This window comes from Vombatus ursinus, unplaced genomic scaffold (genome assembly GCF_900497805.2).
Source record: "Vombatus ursinus unplaced genomic scaffold, bare-nosed wombat genome assembly UNPS02014789.1, whole genome shotgun sequence".
Lineage (NCBI taxonomy): Eukaryota > Metazoa > Chordata > Mammalia > Diprotodontia > Vombatidae > Vombatus > Vombatus ursinus.
The window spans coordinates 20,188,926-20,207,930 of record NW_020954567.1 but is presented as its reverse complement, the minus strand read 5'-3'; the positions used below and the strand labels follow the sequence as shown (position 1 = coordinate 20,207,930).

At 39.7% G+C, this 19,005-nt stretch overlaps 1 protein-coding gene across 1 annotated transcript in view; it reads right to left on the bottom strand.

Annotated features, from left to right (window-relative positions):
* The window catches only part of XPR1 (xenotropic and polytropic retrovirus receptor 1), a 220,640-nt gene extending 204,511 nt beyond the window's left edge, over nucleotides 1–16,129 (bottom strand). Inside the window, exon 1 of the mRNA XM_027868455.1 lies at nucleotides 15,943–16,129. Coding sequence (XP_027724256.1) covers nucleotides 15,943–16,011 — 69 coding nt within the window. The 5' untranslated portion in view covers nucleotides 16,012–16,129. The remainder of the gene's footprint in view (nucleotides 1–15,942) is intronic.
* Between the last annotated feature and the right edge of the window lie 2,876 nt (nucleotides 16,130–19,005).

Below are 19,005 nucleotides of genomic sequence, written 5' to 3'. Positions count from 1 at the left end.
CCATTACATGGATCTGGGTCCCTGTTCCAGGGCAAGAAGGAGCACTAGCACACCAGTTTGCAGATGCAGAGGAGCAGGGCATTTGGGGTTCAGGACAGAAGAGAGTACTTGTCCTTGCTCACAGGCCAGAGTACAGGCCAGGAGAATAGTAAACACACCTCTCCCAGGATCACACCAACTTGGAAGCCTCCAAAACTTGCAGACTTCCAGAACTAGCTCTGAAAACAGCTACACAAAAAAAACCTAAAATTTGGGACAGTACCTCCTCCCCCCGCCCAGGAGCAAAGCCCAGCTTTAACAAAGAAATAGGCTGGGAAAACAAGCAAACAACAAAAAAAGAACCTGACCATAGAAAGTTAGTACAGTGACAGGAAAGATCAAAACACAAGCTCAGAAGAAGGCAACAAAGTCAAAACTGCTACATCCAAAGTATCAAAGAAAAATGTGAATTGGTCTCAGGCCTCAAAAGAATTCCTGAAGAGCTCAAAAAGGATTTTAAAAATCAGAGAGGTAGGGAAAAAATTGGGAAAAGAAATAAAGAGTAATGCAAGAAAATCATGAAAAGAGAGTCAACAGCTTGGTAAAGGAGACATAAAAAAATACTGAAGAAAATAACACCTTAAAAAACAAGTAGGCCACACAATAAAATAGGCATAAAAATTCACTGAAGAAAATAAGTCCTTAAAAAGTAGAATTGCCCAAATGGAAAAAGAGGTACAAAAGCTCACTGAAGAAAATAATTCCTTCAAAATTAATTGGGCAAGTAGAAGCTCATGACTCCATGAGACATCAAGGAACAACAAAACAAAATCAAAAGAATGAAATAATAGAAGAAAATGTGAAAAATCTCATTGGAAAAAACTGACCTGGAAAATAGATGAAGGAGATATAATGTAAGAATTACTAGACTACCTGAAACCCATGATCAAAAAAAAGAGCCTTGACATTATTTTTCAAGAAATAATCAAGGCAGCTAAGTGGTGCAGTAGATAGAGCACCGACCCTGGAGTCAGGAGGACCTGAGTTCAAATCCGGCCTCAGACACATAATACTTCCTAGCTGTGTGATTTTGGGCAAGTAACTTAACCCCAACTGCCTCACCAAAAAAAAAAAAAAAATTTATCAAGGAAAATTGCCCTATTTTTGAATCAGAGGGTAAAACAGAAATTGAAAAAAATCAACTGATCACCTCCTGAAAGAGATCTCAAAATGATACTCCCAGAAATATTATAGCCAAATTCCAGAGCTCCAGGTCAAGGAGAAAATATTGCAAGCAGTCAAAAAGAAAAAAATCAAATATCAAAAAGCCACAGTCAGGATAAAACAAGATTTAGCAGCTTCCACATTAAAGAATCAGAGAGCTTGGAATATGATATTCTGGAAGGCAAAGAAGCTAGGATTAGAACCAAGAATCACCTATCCAGCAAAACTGTATAAAAAATCCTTCAGGCAGGGAAAAAAAAAAGAAATGGATATTCAATGAAACGGAGAACTTTCAAACATTCCTGATGAAAAGACCAGAGCTGAACAGAAAATATGACTTTCAAATTCAAGACTCAAGAGAAGCATAAAAAAGGTAAACAGGAAAGAGAAACGAAAGGGGATTCAATAAAATTAAACTGTTCATATATTTATATATATTCAATAAGATTAAACTATTTATATCTTCCCATAGGAAGATGATACTTGTAACTCCTAAGAACTTTCTCATTATTAGGTCAGTAAGGAGTGTACATTGACAGAGGGCATGGGTGTGAGTTGAATATAATGAGAACATTATCTAAAAATATAAAATTAAAAGGTGAGAAAGAAGAATGCACTAGGAGAAAGGGGAAAGGAGAGGTAAAATGTGGTAAATTATCTTACCCAAAAGAGGGATGAAAGAGTTTTTACAGTGGAGAGGCAGATGGGGAAATTAGGGGGGAGGTAAGAGTACCAGAATTCATTGGAATTGGCTCAATGAGGGAATAACACACACACACACACTCAGTTGGGTATAGAAATCTATCTTACCCTGCAGCAAAGTAGGAGGGGAAGAAGGTGGGGGGGCACAAAGAAGGGAGGGTAGGTTAGGGAAGGAGGTAGTCAGAAACAAAATACTTTTGAGGATGGACAGGGTGAAAGGAAAGAGAGTAGGATAAATTAGAGGGGGTAATATGATGCAAGGAAATCCACAGTAAACATAACTGTGAAAAAAAATTCTACAGCAAGTTTCTCAGATAAAGACCTCATTTCTCAAATATATAGGGAACTGAGTCAAATTTATAAAAATAAGAGCTATTTCCCAATTGATAAATTGTCAAAGGATACAAATAGGCAGCTTTCAGTAGAAATAACAAAAGCTACCTAGTCATATGCGAAAAAATGCTCTAAATCATCACAGATTGACTAATGTGACAGAAAAGGAAAATGACAAATGCTGGAAGGGATGTGGGAAAATTGAGATACTACTGTTGGTGGAGTTATGAACTGATTCAACCATTCTGTACATCTATTTGGAACTCTGCTCAAATGGCATACTCTTTGACTCCACCATACCAACACTAGGTCTATATCCCAAAGAGATGAAAAACAAATAGGAAAAGGACCTATATGCACAAATTATATTTACAGCAACTCTTTTAACGGTGGCAAAGAATTGGAAATGGAGGAGATGCCCATCATTTGGAAATGGCTGAAGAAGTTATGGCATATGATTATGATGAAATACTGTTGTTATAAGAAACAAAGAACAGGATGCTCTCAGAAAAACCTGGAAAGACTTACAAGAACTGATGTAAAGTGAAATGAATAGAATCTATAATGATCAAGTATGAATAACTTAGCTATTTCAGCAATACAATGACCCAAGATAATTCTGAAGGATTTATAATGAAAAAATTCACATCCTGAGAAAAAACTGATAGGGTCTAAATGCAGATCAAAGCATACTCTTCAATTTTTCTTAATTTTTCTTGGGATTTTTTTGGTCTGTGTTTTCTTTCACAGCACGACTAATGTGGAAATATGTTTTGCATTATTACACATGTATAACCTATATCAAATTGCTTGCCTTCGCAATAAGGGGGCAGGGAGAGAATTTGTAACTTAAATTTTTTAAAATGAATGTTAAAAATGTTTTTACATGTAATTGGGGAAAAATTAAATATTAAATTTTTAAAAAGAAAGAAAGAAATAGGAGTCAGGAAACCAGGAAGCTAGTCTGGTACTTTCCATTCATCAGTTATATGACACTGAACAAATTACATAACCCTGCAAAATGAGGAGGCTGGGATTGGGTCATCTCATCTCTAACTTCTCTTCCAAATCTAAAAGTCTATGACTGACATTTAAAACTATAAAATCAAGGTAATCATACCGAAGGAATTTACTGCAAAAATAAAGCCACCCAGTACAAGCCACTTACAGATACATATTAAACAAACACATACTCCAGGTACAAACTTTTGGGTCTTAATATACAGTTATCTGACAAGTTCTGAAGCAGAATATCTATTCTTATGTGACTTTCAAGTGAATGACTTCTAATTGTACTAAGTAGTCTTGCCATCAATATTATTTTAGTAATAACTATTTAACTAACATATCAAAGCCTAGGTTTGCAGTTTAATAATTCTAAGAAAGCATTCCAAAGTAGAAAGCAATACTATATACGTTTATAACAAATCATGTAAAAAAAAAAAGAATTAAATCTGTGGGTAAATAAGCCACTTCGTTTGCAGTTAAATATATAGAAGCTTGTTATTTGTCAATAGGATTAAATACAAAAGGCAGTGTGATATGGTGATAGAAAGCCAGCCTCAAAACCAGGATGGCCTAGGTTCCAGTCTGGCTTCCAATACATCCTGGCTGTGTGACCCTGGGCAAGTCACGTAACCTTTTATTGCTTTAGATAGTTATCTAAAACTATCAATTGCTGAGAAATTAATGATCTGCATAGACAAGAGTTTCATCATCTATTCCAGGAGTTCCTCACACTGATAAAATCACAGGTCTAGTCCCTATCACTAGTAAAAATTATTAACCAAAATAAGTTAAATAAATCACAGTTATGGTAATTTTAAAAAAATAGAATGCAAACTAACTTGTATTTGTCAAGAAGATTTTCACTTTTACTAATCCAAGTCACAGTCATATCACTGCCATCCCTTCAAACCCTGTCTAGGACAGGATCTCCTGACTCTGACAGAGGCTCTATCATCTTAAGGAGCTATCATCTGCATCTCCACTTAACTGACCTATGCTTCAATTTCCTCACACATCAATCAATCAATAAACATTTATTAAGCTCACCTACTACATGCCAAGTCATTAAGCTAAGCGCTGGGGATACAAAAAGAGAAAAAACACAGTTCCTGCCCTTAAGGAGCTTACAACTTAATGGGGGAGACAACATACAAAGAAATATATACAAAGCAAGTCACATATAGGATTAAACAGGAAATAATTAACAGAGAGAAGGCACTAGAATTAAAAGGGGTTGGGAAAAGTTTCTTGTAGAAGATAGTATCAAAAATTTGCAACAAGTAATCTACAAAATAATCCACAGGCAGGTAACAGGGCTGGCTGTTTTCTTAGTCTATATATTGGACTTTGTGTTAGAATGTGAAAATTCTAAGTTACACCACATTATTCAAACAAACCTTTCCTCTAATCCTACCAATTAACTTAACAAATGTTAAAGGATTTTCTGATCAGTTCTCTTGGAAGATCAGATCATTCAGTGTATCCAAATAAATTACTGATCAGAAATAAAAAAAGTTTACCAAATGTTTCTTATAAAATAAGATAAGCTGTACAAAACATGGTAGCTTTTAGAAGCTGCGTAAAAACATACTGCCTTCTACAAAATTTCCATAACTGACCTCAATTAAGAAACATTATTCAATCTAGAGTCCTTAATTGGTTGAAATCTTTTATTTCCATACCTATGTTTAAGGTGAAAAAAGAACAAAAAAGAAGGCCAATGAATTGTCATATTACTGAAAGTATTATCTAAATATTCATTAAATTATTCAACAAGCATTTTTAAAAATAAAAATTACTAAGGGCTAAGTTCCCATCAAGGCAAATAACCCTAACAAATTTCACTTCACCTACCTTGCCTAAAAATAATAATAATAATAATAATATTTAATGTTTAATAATAATATTTCCGATGGAATATGAACCTGAGACCAGGCCAGATTCTCTAGAACTGGCCCAGAACAAACCAACCCCAAAGCCATACTTTATGGCCCCACATAGCAGAGTTCTTTGCTCATCAGACTCTTTTCTGAGTACTCATTGCACATCACCCAGTACTTTGTAAAACAATGAATAAATTAAAATGCAAAATCTTTCAACAAATGTTTTCCCATTTAGATGCTGTTCTGGACACATCCACTTGTTCCAGTGTTGTTCTTAAAAAACAATACCACCACAATAATTGTATTTGTGGGATAAATACTTGAAGGGAAAAGTATGATCTGTACCATCAGTTGGCCAAACTAGAGATTTTTAACAAGTTCTGGCAAGACAACTTAACAGCTCTAAATAATAAACAATACCTTTGGGAAATTCAAACCTAATATTGTACAATCATTCTCAAGAGTGATTCTATATATAGAAATTCCCTAAAAAGAAAAAGAAAGTCAGTCAAGTCAGCAAGCATTTATTAAGCACCTACTATGCTACCTGGCACTGTGCTAAGCACTAGGCATACAAAAAAAGGCAGTAACACTATCTCAAGGAGCTCACCCACTAATGGGTGAGACTATGCAAATAACAATGTATAAATAAGACAAATTCAGGATAAATTGGAAATAATGGTCAAGGTAAGGCACTCACATTCAGAGGGAGCCAGAAAGATTTATTGTGGAAGGTGTGATATTCGCTGAGATTAGAAGGAAGCCAGAGAAGCAGGAGAGAGAGATGAAAGAGTACTATAATAAAGATGCAGCTAAAATTAAAAATAATGTACACTTGCTAAGAACCATCCCTCCTTTTCCCCTACCCCAACCTCTCTGCTCTCTTCCCTCTCCTGTTCTTCCCACATTACACTTCATCTCAAGAGTCCATGCCTTTTCCCTGGCTGCACCCCATGCCAGGAATACCCACCCCACCTTCAGTCTTGCTTCTCTGGACTCCATCAAGACTCAGATTAAATTCCACCTTCTTAAGGAGACCTTCCTTGCTTCTCCCTACACACATTAGTACCTTCTACTTACACTGAATCTATTTTGTGTCTACAATTTTTTGTATGCTGTCTTCTCCAGCAGAACATGAGCTTTTTGAGAGCAGAGACTCTGTTTTTGCTTTTCTTTGTTTCCCCAGTACTTATCACAGTGCCTGACACATTAAATGCTTATTAAATGTTTCTTTTTTCTCTATGTCCCTTGTCCAAAAAATAAAACACACAGACAAGGGAAAAAAACTGAATCTAAAAGTATGAGCATTACTTCTAAAATAGCAGAATACTTACAACAGGTTCCTTTGCCAGTGTCCTAGATAAGGACCTCATCAAACTCAGGATGTTACAGGGAGAATTTCTGAATTGGGTCTGAGATTGTACCTCTAAGATCCCACTCAAAGATTCTAGGATTCAGTTGGGAAAAAAAGATCAGAATGGCATGCTGTTAGGAAGATTCATAAATCCTTATAGATAATGTTCAAGTGGACTGAATCTTTCATTTTGCTCTTAGTAATCTGCTTTTTTAGTACATTTAGTAAAAAAAATTGTTCCTTGGAATTTGAAATAACCCAAGAAGTAAGTCTCTGGGAAAGATCACATTTAGATCTAAGGTATCTGACAAATTTTGTTTCTTTTTCCAAAAGCCTATCAATGGTCTAAGTTCTGAAATGACTCAACAACAACAACAAAAAAAAAGGTCCAAGTTAATTTTGATTAATCAATTACAATGCTTTGAAAAAACGTAAAACCACATAAACATTAAACATAGAAGCCATCCTTTTTAAAGAATTATTAATGCTTTGTTTTATGTAGAATCACAGTATTCTTGTTTGTTGATTCCAGTTTCCTGATATCTACTCCCTCTGTTTCTCTACATTCACAGGGCCACCAACTTCATTCAAGCCCCCATCACCTCTCACCTGGACGACTGTAATAACCTAATGGTCTCTCCCCTCTCCAATCCATCCTCCACATGCTTCCAAAGCTATTCCTTATAATTCAAATACCATGTCATTCCTATTAGCTCCTAACCTACCTTTTCCATCCTTATTCACATTACTCCCATCTCTGGCACCTGTGCATCTCCTCCATGCATTGGCCACCCTCCCATATCTCAAATGTACTTCCCCTACCCTTCCATCTAAGAAAATTTATCTTCTTTTCTGACAAAGTTCAGATTTTCCATGATCCTTCCAGCCATAATTACTCTCTATTACAATTTTTCTTGTACTTATTTGTGTACACACTGTATCTCTCTGTCCTACCCCCTCCCCCACCTCCCCGCTTAGAACACAAGCTCCTTAAGGACAGGGGCTATTTTTTTTTTTGTCTTTATATCCTTAACAGCAAGCACAGAGCCTTCACATAGTAGGTGCTTAAAGGTTTAAGTTTAACTGAAATGCATTTTAGAGATGGAAACAAATTTAGAGATTATACAGTCCAACCTCTTTACATATTAGGAAACAGGCCCAAAGAAATTAGGCAACTTACCATAGGTAACACATCAATTTAAGAGTGAAAGACCAAGGGCTCGAACCCAGGTCCACTTCTGATCCAATGCTTTATTATACCACACTTTTAAGATACAGAGTAATAGCCATTGGTGATTTCCTCTTGTCATTAGTATTTCCTTTCATATTATTCTTCATGTAATCTCTTCACAAACGACTCAAATTTCCTCATGTTTTGTCTAGAATGCTTGCCTTTTAAAACTTCTCAATGTCCCACCCCAGCTCTACCAATCCCTTCAACTGTGCTCTCTGGAACACCTGCTCCATAGGTAACAAAATTGCTTTTGTCTTAAACCATTTCCATTTTCACTCCTTCTATCACTGAAATTTGGTTCCCTCCTGATGACAGGGTATCACTGGCTGCTCTTTCTAACACTAGTAGCATATGATGATAACACCACCAGCTATCATTTATATAGTGTTGAGGTTTGTAAGGTTCTTCACAAATTATCTCATTTTATCCTCACAACAGCAATGTGAGGTAGGTGCTATTATCTCATTTTATAAATAGACTGAGACAAACAGAGGTGAAGTGACTTGCCCCGGGTCACACAGCTATTAAGTGTCTGAAGCTGAATTTTAACTCGGGTCTTCCAGACTCCTGGTCCAGTGCTCTATTCACTCTACCATCCAGCAGCAACTTTCACTTGTACCACTCAAACTCTATTCACTGGCTGGGGTGGGGGAAGTCAGAATATGACACTGTTCCCCAATGCCACATCCAGACTCTCCCTCTACCATCATACAGAAACCTCCTCCTTTTAGGTTCACTCAATCCATATTTATCTCCCAATCAAGAATCTATTAGCTGTTATTTACTGACACCCCAAGATACTCTCGTTTTCTCATTTAGTAAAGCTCATAGTCTTTCCTCCCCAACTCTCACCTTCATTAACAGAATTCAACATACATACTGCCACTCCTATCTAACATCCTATCTTTTCTGAATTTATTTATTTCCCATGATCTACTCCTCCACTCTACCTCAGCTACAAATACCCTTGAAAACCCACAAATGCAACATTTCATTGTTCGAGAACTCTGAAATTTCTTTATCTGATTACCATCTTTTATCATTCTGTTTTTCTCTTTGCCCTATGATACCTCATTCTCACCCCAACCTCCAATCCTTCTACCCTCTCAGTTCTTTCCCAGACCATCATCCCTACACTGGCTATATTCTCGTCCGTTCCCTATCTTGACCCCTCAGTGAGCCAGTTCCACCCTCCACTGTCCTCTACATTCAAGCTCCTTGGCCCCTTACCTTATCACCAATCATGTCTTGCCAAACCCCAAACTTGGATTATTCCCACCATTCTGATGTCTTTGCCCCTATTCACTGCTAAACAAAGCTAGAAGAAATTGCAAAACCATGCTGACTCAGTTCAATACACACCTGTGTTCCAAAATCTCAACTGGACCTTCATTTGCTAAGTCAATTCTTTTATACTTTCCTAATCAATTCACTATCCCACTCCCCACAGTGGCTTTTTTAAACTTTTTCATCCCCCCTCAAAGCTTCCATGGTTCCACTTCTCTCTCCCTTTTAAGTGAGAATCTAGCCTCCTATTTCACTAAAAAAAACAACAACAACAAAAAAAAACAAATACAGGGCATTCAACAGAGCTTCCTCTTTTCCCCTCCTAACTCATCTCACACTCATAAGTCTTCCCTCACTATCTCTTTCACCCCTGTGTCACGTCTAATGTGAAGAGGTAGCCCTTCTCCTTGCCAAGGCCAACTCCGATAAATGCACAAGGGATCCCATTTCACCCTTTCTCCTTCAGCAGACTCTCTCTTCTATCATCTCCACTCTCACTAATCTTCAATCTCTCCCTGTCCACATGCTTCTTTCCTTCTGCCTACCAACAGGTCTACGTCTCTCTCATCCTTTAAAAAAAAGTGACCGTCTGTCCTGGAGAGCTATCAAGCTATATCTCCTCTTCCTTCTTGTTACTAAACTCCTTGAAGTGACCATCTACTATCAGTGCAGTCAGTTGCTCTCCTCTCACTGTCTTCTAAATTCTCTGCAGAATGGCTTTCAATAAATGATGACAACTGGTAACTTTCTCTAAAGTTACCAATTAACTGCTAAATCCAATGGTTTCTTCTCAATTCTCATCCCTCTTGACCTCTTCGCAGTCTTTGACACTGTTAATCATCCTTTTCTACTTGATAGTCTTTTCTGTCTAGGCTCCATGAAACTGCTCTCTCCTGGTTCTCCTCCTAACTGTGTGACCACTCGTCCTCTAGACCCTGTGCTGGGTCTTCATCTGGGTCAAGGGGTGTCCCCCAAGCTCTGCTCTAGGCCCTCTTCTCTACTCTCTCTATACTATCTTGCCTGGTGAATCCATCGGCTCCTACAGATTAAATTATCATCATTAAATTATCAGATGCTTCTAAGATCTATGTAGAACATTAGTATCCAGTCTAAACATCTACTGTAACTTCCAGTCTTACATTCCCAACTGCCTATTGCATATCTAGAACTGAATATCTATTAAAAGATATTTTAAACTCACTAAGTGCAAAACAGAACACCCTCCAGACTACTGCCAATAGTCTTCAGGTTGATGTCTTTGCCTCAAGTTTCTCCCCACCCCCATCCATCCTCCACTAAGCTGCCAAAGCGATCTTCCTAAAGCATAGGTCTGACCATTTCAAAAGCCATCTTCACCCCAACTCAATCTTCAAGGGCTCCCTATTATCAAGTTAGGGGGTACAGTGGATAGAGTACTAGGACTGAATTCAGGAAGACAAGAGTCAAATACAGCCTCAGACACTTACTAACTGGGTAACCCTGGTCCAAATCACTTAAACACTGTCTACCTCAGTTTCTTCAACTGTAAAATGGGGATAATAGCACATACCTCATAGGACTGTTGTGAGGATCAAATGAGATATCTGTAAAGCACTTAGCCACACTTCAATTGCTAATAAATACCTATTGTCTTCTCTTCCCTTCCTTCATTATCTCCACAGGATCAAATATAAAATTCTTTTTGCCTATTTTTTCAGACTTTTCACACTTTACTACCCTCCACATGTTGTACAATCCAATGACACTGCTGTTTCCTCTACGTTATATCTCCTGACTCCGTGTATTTTCACTAGCTGTGCCCCAAGTCTAGAATGTTCTCCTCCCAGTGGATTCCCAGGATTCCTTCAAATCTCAGCTAAGCATCTCACCTTCCACAATAAGTCTTCTCCCATCTGCCCCCATGCTCGTGCCTTCCTTCTGAGATTACCTCCAAATTATTCTGTATATATCTTGTACGTATACAGTTGTTTGCATGTTGTCTTCCCCATTGGAATGTGAGTGCTTTGAGGGCAGAGACTATTTTTTTCTTCCTTTGTTTCCTCGGTGCTTAGCACAGTGCTTGACACATAGAAATGCCTAATAAATGCATGTTGTTGACTTTGTGATTATAATAACCAAATTAATAATTAAATTTTTATAAAAAAAACCACTAAGTTTTATGAAAAATAATTCTGTCCTTTTCAAGACTTTCAAGGAAAAACTCCAGAATTGATTTGGGATAAAATTTAAGGTTCTTAAAACTGTTTAGTCATTTTAGCAGTAACTATTAAGATTACATCTCATTCTAATATATGCCATTACAAAAAAAAAAAAAAAAAACAACTCATCTCCATTTAATACAAAATTTCCCTAAGGGCTAGCCCATTTATTTCACATAATCTTCCAGAGAGCAATATTTCATCACAACAAAATTACATTGACAATTTCCTCAAGGTAACCAACAGTATCAGATCTCAATACTGTTCCCAGAAATTCAAAGAGGGACTGAGCAGAACATAGGTAAAATATGGGAAATACATCACCACTAGTAGAAAAACATCTCAAAGTAGATGTTCTACTAATGGTGACTCAGTACCATCATTCTGGGGAAAACAAGGTGGTATAGTGGGGAAAAAGGTACTGGATTGGTGCTGCCACTTAACTGCTCGATAATTCTGGCCAAGTATTTCCTCTCACCAATACTCACTTCCTCTTCTGTTAAACATGCCAAGTTCTTTTGACTTCTAATGTTGAAGTTCATCTTCATATGTGATGAATCTCAACACATTAATTACACTATGAATGGTTTCCATAAACACTACCAAAGACTTATGAATAATTCTACAAACCTTTTATAAAGCACTTGGTTTTAGAGATAAACTTTGTTCTATCTTCTCCAAAGTTTTCAGTCTTCCACAATTTCTAGGATCAACGAGAACTCTAAAATATTTTTCTTATTTTAAAAGACCACTGTGTATTCAACAAACTGAATTCAATAAACAATTAGTCACCTTACTTCAAGGAACTGGACCATGTACCACTAATAACTGATCATATAGAATACAAACAAAGATGCTGACCTCAAGAATAAAAAACCTATACCATCTCATAGTCACAAAGAAAACTGTCCTTTATTTAGTGTGATCTATCTTATATGCAAAATTAGTCATTATAATCTGAGATTTTCAAATATGTATAGATACAATCAACTAGCAATAATCTACCATGATGGAAAAGAGGTCAGAGGTTAAGACTGTATATATATATAACATAATGCAGAATCATTTATACTGGACTCTGGAAAATAATCACATATACGTGATTTTTTATTCATATACTCATTCAACATTTATTAAGTGCCTACTATGAGTCAGACATTGTGAAAGGCTCTGGGGTATATAAAAATAAAATCAAAACAGTCCTTGCCCTCACAGAGCTTATATTCTAGCGGAGAGCATAGGAAAAACATAATGTCTAGCAATTAAACACCGATTTAAAGTTTGCAAGTACTTTACAAATATTAACACATTTTATCCTCACAACAACCTTGAGAGGTAGGCATTATTATTTTCCCCAATTTACAAATGAAGAAACTGAGAAAGAGAAGTTAAATACCTTGCTCAGGGTGATACAGCTAATAGGTGTCTGATGTCGTATTTGAACTCAGCTCTTCCATACTTCAGGTCCACTGAACTACATACTGAGCCACAGAGAAAAGATACAAAGCAATATTGGGGCGGGGGGAGGGGGGCGGGGGGGGGGGTAGCAACCGAAGTAATCAGCAGAAGCCTCCTGCAGGGAGAGGTGCTCTGAAGGAAGTTGGGAATTCTGTGAGTTAGAGCAGAGCAGGGACTATATTCTAGAGCTGGTGAAGCACCTGTGCCAAGGGGGGAAAAAAAAGAGATGGAATGGATGGCGAACAGCAAGGAGGCCAGTTTGGCTAGGCTATGAAGTGCATTAAAGAGAGTAATAAGCAATAAGCCTGGAAAAGGAGGCTGGAGACAGATGTTGAAGGGATGCAAGAGCCAAAAAGCATTTTTATTTCATCTGAGAGGCAAGAAGGAGCTACTGGAGCATCCTGAACAAGGGAGAAACATGATCAGAGCAATGCTCTAGGAATATCTCTGCGATAAATGTAGAGAATGAATGGGAAAAGGTAGAGACTGATGGCAGGAAAATACAACAGAAGACTATTGCAATTGTCCAGGTGAGAGGGGACAAGGGCTTGAAGTGGGATGACAATCACACCAGGAATGAAGGGGAAAGATCTAAGACTCATTAAGGAGGAACAGTAGTCAAGACCTAGCAACTCATGGTGTGAGAGCGCAAGGTAACTAAATTTGAAAACCTAGGTGACCAGAAAAATGGCAGTGCTCTCATCACAGATAACAAAGGGAGGCAGAGGGGAAGGAAGGGTGGAAGGGCATACTGGACATGCTGAGTTTGGGTGCCCGCTGGACATTCTGTTGGGGATTTCTAGTAGGCTGCTGGTGATATGATAAAAGTTCAGGAGAAAGACAAGGACTGGAGCACATAAGGGGAGGGAGGGGAAGGGAGGGGCTCGCTGGGAGGGCCTGTATGCTCTAACAAAGGAATGTGAGAAGAGAGGCCAGACAGGTGGAAGGAGGATCAGAAGAGAGCCCATGGAGGAAAAAGTATCCAAGAGAACAGTTCACCAAGATGGTCAACAGTGCCAAATGCTACAGAGAGGTACAGAAAGATATTGACTGTGAGAGGGTCACAAGATTTGGTAGTTTTCTAATATACTGTTAACCCTGAAGAGAGAGAGAACCTTTTCAAGTGAATGATGAGGTCAGAAGTCAGGTTGTAAGGTCAAAGAGTAGGAGATGAGAAAATCAGAGGAAATATGTACAGCAGCTTTTTCTGAGAGTCTGATTAAGAAGAGGTTATAAAATGATAACCTGAAAAGATGGTAGGATCAAGGGATGGTTTTAGGTCTGCCTTCTCTCCCATATTGTCCCTAATGTCCATCAATTTAGTCTAGGACCCTGCTACAAAGTGAGGAAGGAGGCCTAGAATTACAGTGGATAATCCACAAAGCAGACAATGATTATAATAATTTACATTTACAACCAAGGTATCAGTGTCTCCTCTTCCCCCAAAACAGTCCCAAGCTATGCCATTTTCTATATTAAATAATCCCATGTGGCTCACTCCATTATCTGTCCCTTACAAATATCATGCTAAACACACATATATGTGTGTGTGTACATGCACATGTGTATACATTCATGTATGAGTGAACTTGTGTATTGTGTGTACGTGTGTACACACATGTATGGATCTATGTATGTATGCATGCATATACACAGAAACCTGAGTGGTTGCCTCAACACGCTCCTTAACTGCTTCCACAAAGAACTGACGATGGTACTGAAAATTACTACCAGAAAGATAAAAGCAATACACCCCACTTTCAATAAAAACCACAATCTGGACTACAGCCAAGGTTTTTAAATTAACAGAATGTTATTAAAAACAGTAAATCACAAAGACACTACAGGCCAAAATGGTAGTCTCTGTATTACAATTCTCAATCACCTAAGAGCCACAAAACACTACCAAAAACTGAATTGACAAGAGATAATAAATGATTCTCTGCCCTTTTATTTCTGCCAATAATCAAATATTTTACATTGCAACTGGATTTTTTCCAGTAATCCTAAATCCTAAATTAACATTTAACCGTCCTACATGCCTATCTCTTAACTTCTCCAATAATTATAGTGCTTACATGAAAAGGTAAACCTCTATCATTGGATACCCTTTTTATTTTTCATCAAGCTTGTATTAAAATCAAGTAAAACGATGAAATGATTTAATCCCTGAATCGGCATCCTAGGTATGGGTCATATTGATTTTATACTCTTTGTTCCGTCTAGGGCATAGAGACGAACTCCTGGAGGTTAGAGATACTGTTGCTCTAAAATAATTTTTCTCTCCGTCCAGGGTCTGTGTGCAATAGCCAAGCCTACTGAGTACTTCAAGCCCTTCTAAGTATATGAACCTTTGCATTATCTTTATTTTCCTTATGTTAATCTAAAGTAACCGCATGTACCTTTATCATTATATTTAACATCCTCCATGAGCTATCATTCTCTCCCAAACTAGGGCTGATTATAGAATGTGCTATGACCACCAAAATATTCAGGTAGGGCTATAAAGTGGACTGTTTACAAACACACAGATTCTAAGGAACCCTAAGGGACTGATCTCTCTTCCTAGCAAATAAAAATACAGGGAGGTGGGGGGGAGGGGAGTTTGCGGCGGCGGAGTGGTAAGCAGGGAGCAGACCTTAAAATGAAAAATTAAAAAACATTAAGAAAGAGACCTCAAAAAAAAAAAAAAAAAAAAAGCATGCTCCGCTCCTTCCTTCCTACCCCTTCCATAAACAAGAACACAAAACAAACACCCGACCCGGCTACTTTGCATACTTCGTGCAAAATGAGGAAAGCGGTATCCTCTGCCCAGAAACAAAATGGGACATTTGATCAAAATAATTTGGTGTTTACACGTCGCGCTGACTGCACGGCCCCGGTGGGGTGGGGAGGGGGTCTTTCTGTCAGTCTGTGTTCAAATCAAGTTACAGAGGCTTTGTCAACAGTGGTCACGGGGGGCTCGGTGAGGACGGGGAAGGGGGCCACCTGGAAGCCCAGCCTGGGAGAGCTCGCTCAGCGGGCCCCCGCGGGGGTGCCCCTGCCTCTCTCGGCCCGCACCTCGCAGGAAGCCGCACAGGCGGCTCTGCGTCCCCGCAGATCCGTTACACCGGGAGGGGGAGGGGCGGGCAGCGGAGCCGGCGGCACGGCCGGGGCACCGGCAGGGGCACAGGGCACCGGCGCGGCGGGGGGTGGGGGATGCCGCAGTGGCTCCCCGCCGCGCCGGCTCCGGCTCCGGCTCCGGCTCCGCTCGAGACGCGCGCAGTGAAGGGAGGTCGGTACCTCATACTGGATGTACTGCTTCCTCCACTCGGGAGTGATGTGCGCGGAGAGGTGCTCGGCGAACTTCATCCTCCTGCTTTTCCCCCCTCACTCCCACTCGGGTCCGGCTGACACAAGCGGTGGCAACGGCGACTCCGACTCCTCCCCACATGGGCCCCGGCGCGGCGCTGTGCGGTGCGGTGCGGTCCGGTGCCGGGCTCCTCGACTCCTGCTCCCGCTCCCGCTCCCACTCCTGCTCCTCCTCCGCCTGCAGCCGCCGCTACCGCCGCCGCCGTCGCCGCCGCCGAGCTCTCCTCAGAGCCGCCCTCCCGCCATCTTCCTCCTCCTCTCCCACGGCCCCGCCCCGTGCCGCCCGGCAGACGTCATCGCCATGGTAACCGCCTCCTCCGCAACGCGACGAAAGGAGGCGGGGAAGGAGGCAGGCCTGCAAGGAACTGGGATCGCCAGGGGCGTGGCCTGGCCGAGGCCCCGCCCCCGACCTCTGCCCCCTGTTTCTAATTGGTCTTGCCGCTGTCTCCTAACTGGCTGCCTGGGAAGTAACAAAGTTGTGGTGGTAATTAAAACACCAATTCCGAAGAAACAGTCGTCGGCCTAGGACTTTTTTATTTGCAAAGTTCGGTGAAGTATTTCCATTAATTAATCTATTAATTAAGTGATTAGATTAATTTTAAAAGACTTTCGGCGGTCTTAGCGATTCAATCCAATTGACGGACGTGTATCTCCTATGTGCAGCGCCCGGTGCGGGTGCTCCCCGAGAGGCCCCCCCAAAACATGTTGTTCGGGGGTTTACGGTCTGATGGGGAGGGCAGTGCATAATATATATGATGTCGACTCGTCGTGACACCGTTGGGGGTGTTCTTGGCAAAGATACTGGTTTGCCGTTTCCTTCTTCAGCTCATTTTGCAGACGAGGAAACTGAGGCAAGCAAGGTTATGTGATTTGTCCAGGGTCACCCAGCTATTAAGTGTCTGAGGTCGAATTTGAACTCATGAAAAGGCCCAGCACTCTATCCGTCGCTCCACCTAGCTGTCCTGTATACATAGACTGTGTCCCATATAGCAGTATCCCATAGGCCGCTAGGTGGCGCGAGGAGCAGACGATGCACTCGGAGTCAAGAAGACCTGAATTCAAATACTGCCAGACACTTAGTAGCTGTGTGACCCTAGGCAAGTGATTGAACCTCTCCTATCCTCAGTTTCCTCTCCCGTAAAACGAGGATAATAAAAGCACCTACCTCATCAGGTGGTTGTGAGGATCGAACAAGATGATATCTATAAAGCCCTTTGCAAACCTTGAAGTGCTATGTAAATATTAGCCATTATAACTATGATATATGGAAGAATGTGGCAAATTTAAATGTAAAAGAGCAGTCCAAGACGTTGTGCTATGAGAAATTTGAGGAGAGGTCTTTCAGCTTGGGATGTCAAGAGAGGTAGGTAGGTAGGTAGATAGATAGACAAAGAAAAGAAAGGAAGAGAGGGAGGGAAGGAGGAAGAAAGGAAGGAAGAATAGAGAAGGAAAGGAAGGAAGAATAGAGAAGGGAAGGAAGGAAGAAATGAAGAAGAAAAGAAAAAGGGAGATAGAAAAAAGAAAAAAGGGAAAGAAAGATGACAGATGGATGAATAGAAGATTGCATGATTAATCACTTACTATGTGGGTGTACTATGTAGATGCAAGCAAGCCAGACAGCCCCTGACCTCTGGGGGCTTACATTTTAATCCTATGTTAGCAGGGTAAGATAACTTATGAAAGAGAGCTGGAGAGGTGAAATGGAGGGTGTGAGGAACAGCATGCAGTGGGGTGACAGCAGAGGAAATGTTTTGGATGTCCTACTAGCTCTTTTTTATGTGTTTTCTTCCACTATTAGAATGTGATGAGATATTCCTCATAAAATTCTTTAGAGTGGTTCAGAGTTAATCCAAGATTATGAAATTAAAATTATTTAGCTAATGACTTTATTATAAGATTATATTCTTCTAAGGGAATAGCATAATTATGCTGATAGGTAAATATAAGATAATGAAAATAGTTCTATAGTTTAGAACTGAACTAGCAAAGTAGCCTTGTTTCTAGCGAAGTAGCCTTGAGCATGTCATTTAATTTCTCTAACTTTAAGTTTCCTTCTTAATGAAATGGAAATAGTATTGGGATTGGGCAAGGTGATTTCTCAATCCCTCTGATTCCATAAATTTAATTGCAGTGCTGAAATGAAGAGCCCAGAAGTGGAGTGATGTATTCCACTGGACTGGAGCAAGGTTAAAAGTAACAAGATGGTTCCCTTAAGGAAGCTGTGGTTCTTAGATTTGGACTCCCCAGAGGATATTTGCCCAATGGTCTATGTAGGAGCCTGTTTTTATTTCTGATGCAGAGCTGTGATTTCATCAATGATTAGAACTCCCAGTGTGAAAACTTCCTCCACCCATGTAAATGAGTAATTCACCTGTACCATATAGTTTTATTGAGTTATTTAAGACGCTAAGAAGTTGAGTGACTTGCCCACAGGTAGGCACAGGGATTATGGGTCAAAGGCAAAATTTAAATACAGGTCCTTGCTCAAAATAGCAACCTGACCTTTTTTTTTAATAATAATTTTAAGGGGTAAAGGAAAAGAAAAGAAAAGAAAATCATAGTTGCCTGTCTGCTGAAAATTCATGTCATGAAAATGTACTAGTTCTGCTTTGTGGGGATAGTTCCAACCCTAAAGATACTAAGACCCAATTGTGTACAGGACCCAGAGTGTGACCTATCTTAGCCAACAGCTGAGCTGAACCTGAGATTATTTAGACTTGTCATCTGTTTGGGTCATTTCAATAATTGCTTACATATAGAGACAGATCCAAGCCACAAACACATTTCCAAATGCAAAGGACCATTCAGTCAGGAAACAGACAACTTGTTTGGGCTTCTCAGAACTTTTATGATAAAGGTCATTCTGTAAAGACTTCTGCTTTTAAGAGCCTCATAGATGTATTGGTCAAGAGGAGAAGTCCCACTTTTCTTCCAACGTTGACATTTTTAGTGGGAGAAAAGTTGAACTATCTGTTGGGAGGTGACTGAGTCCCC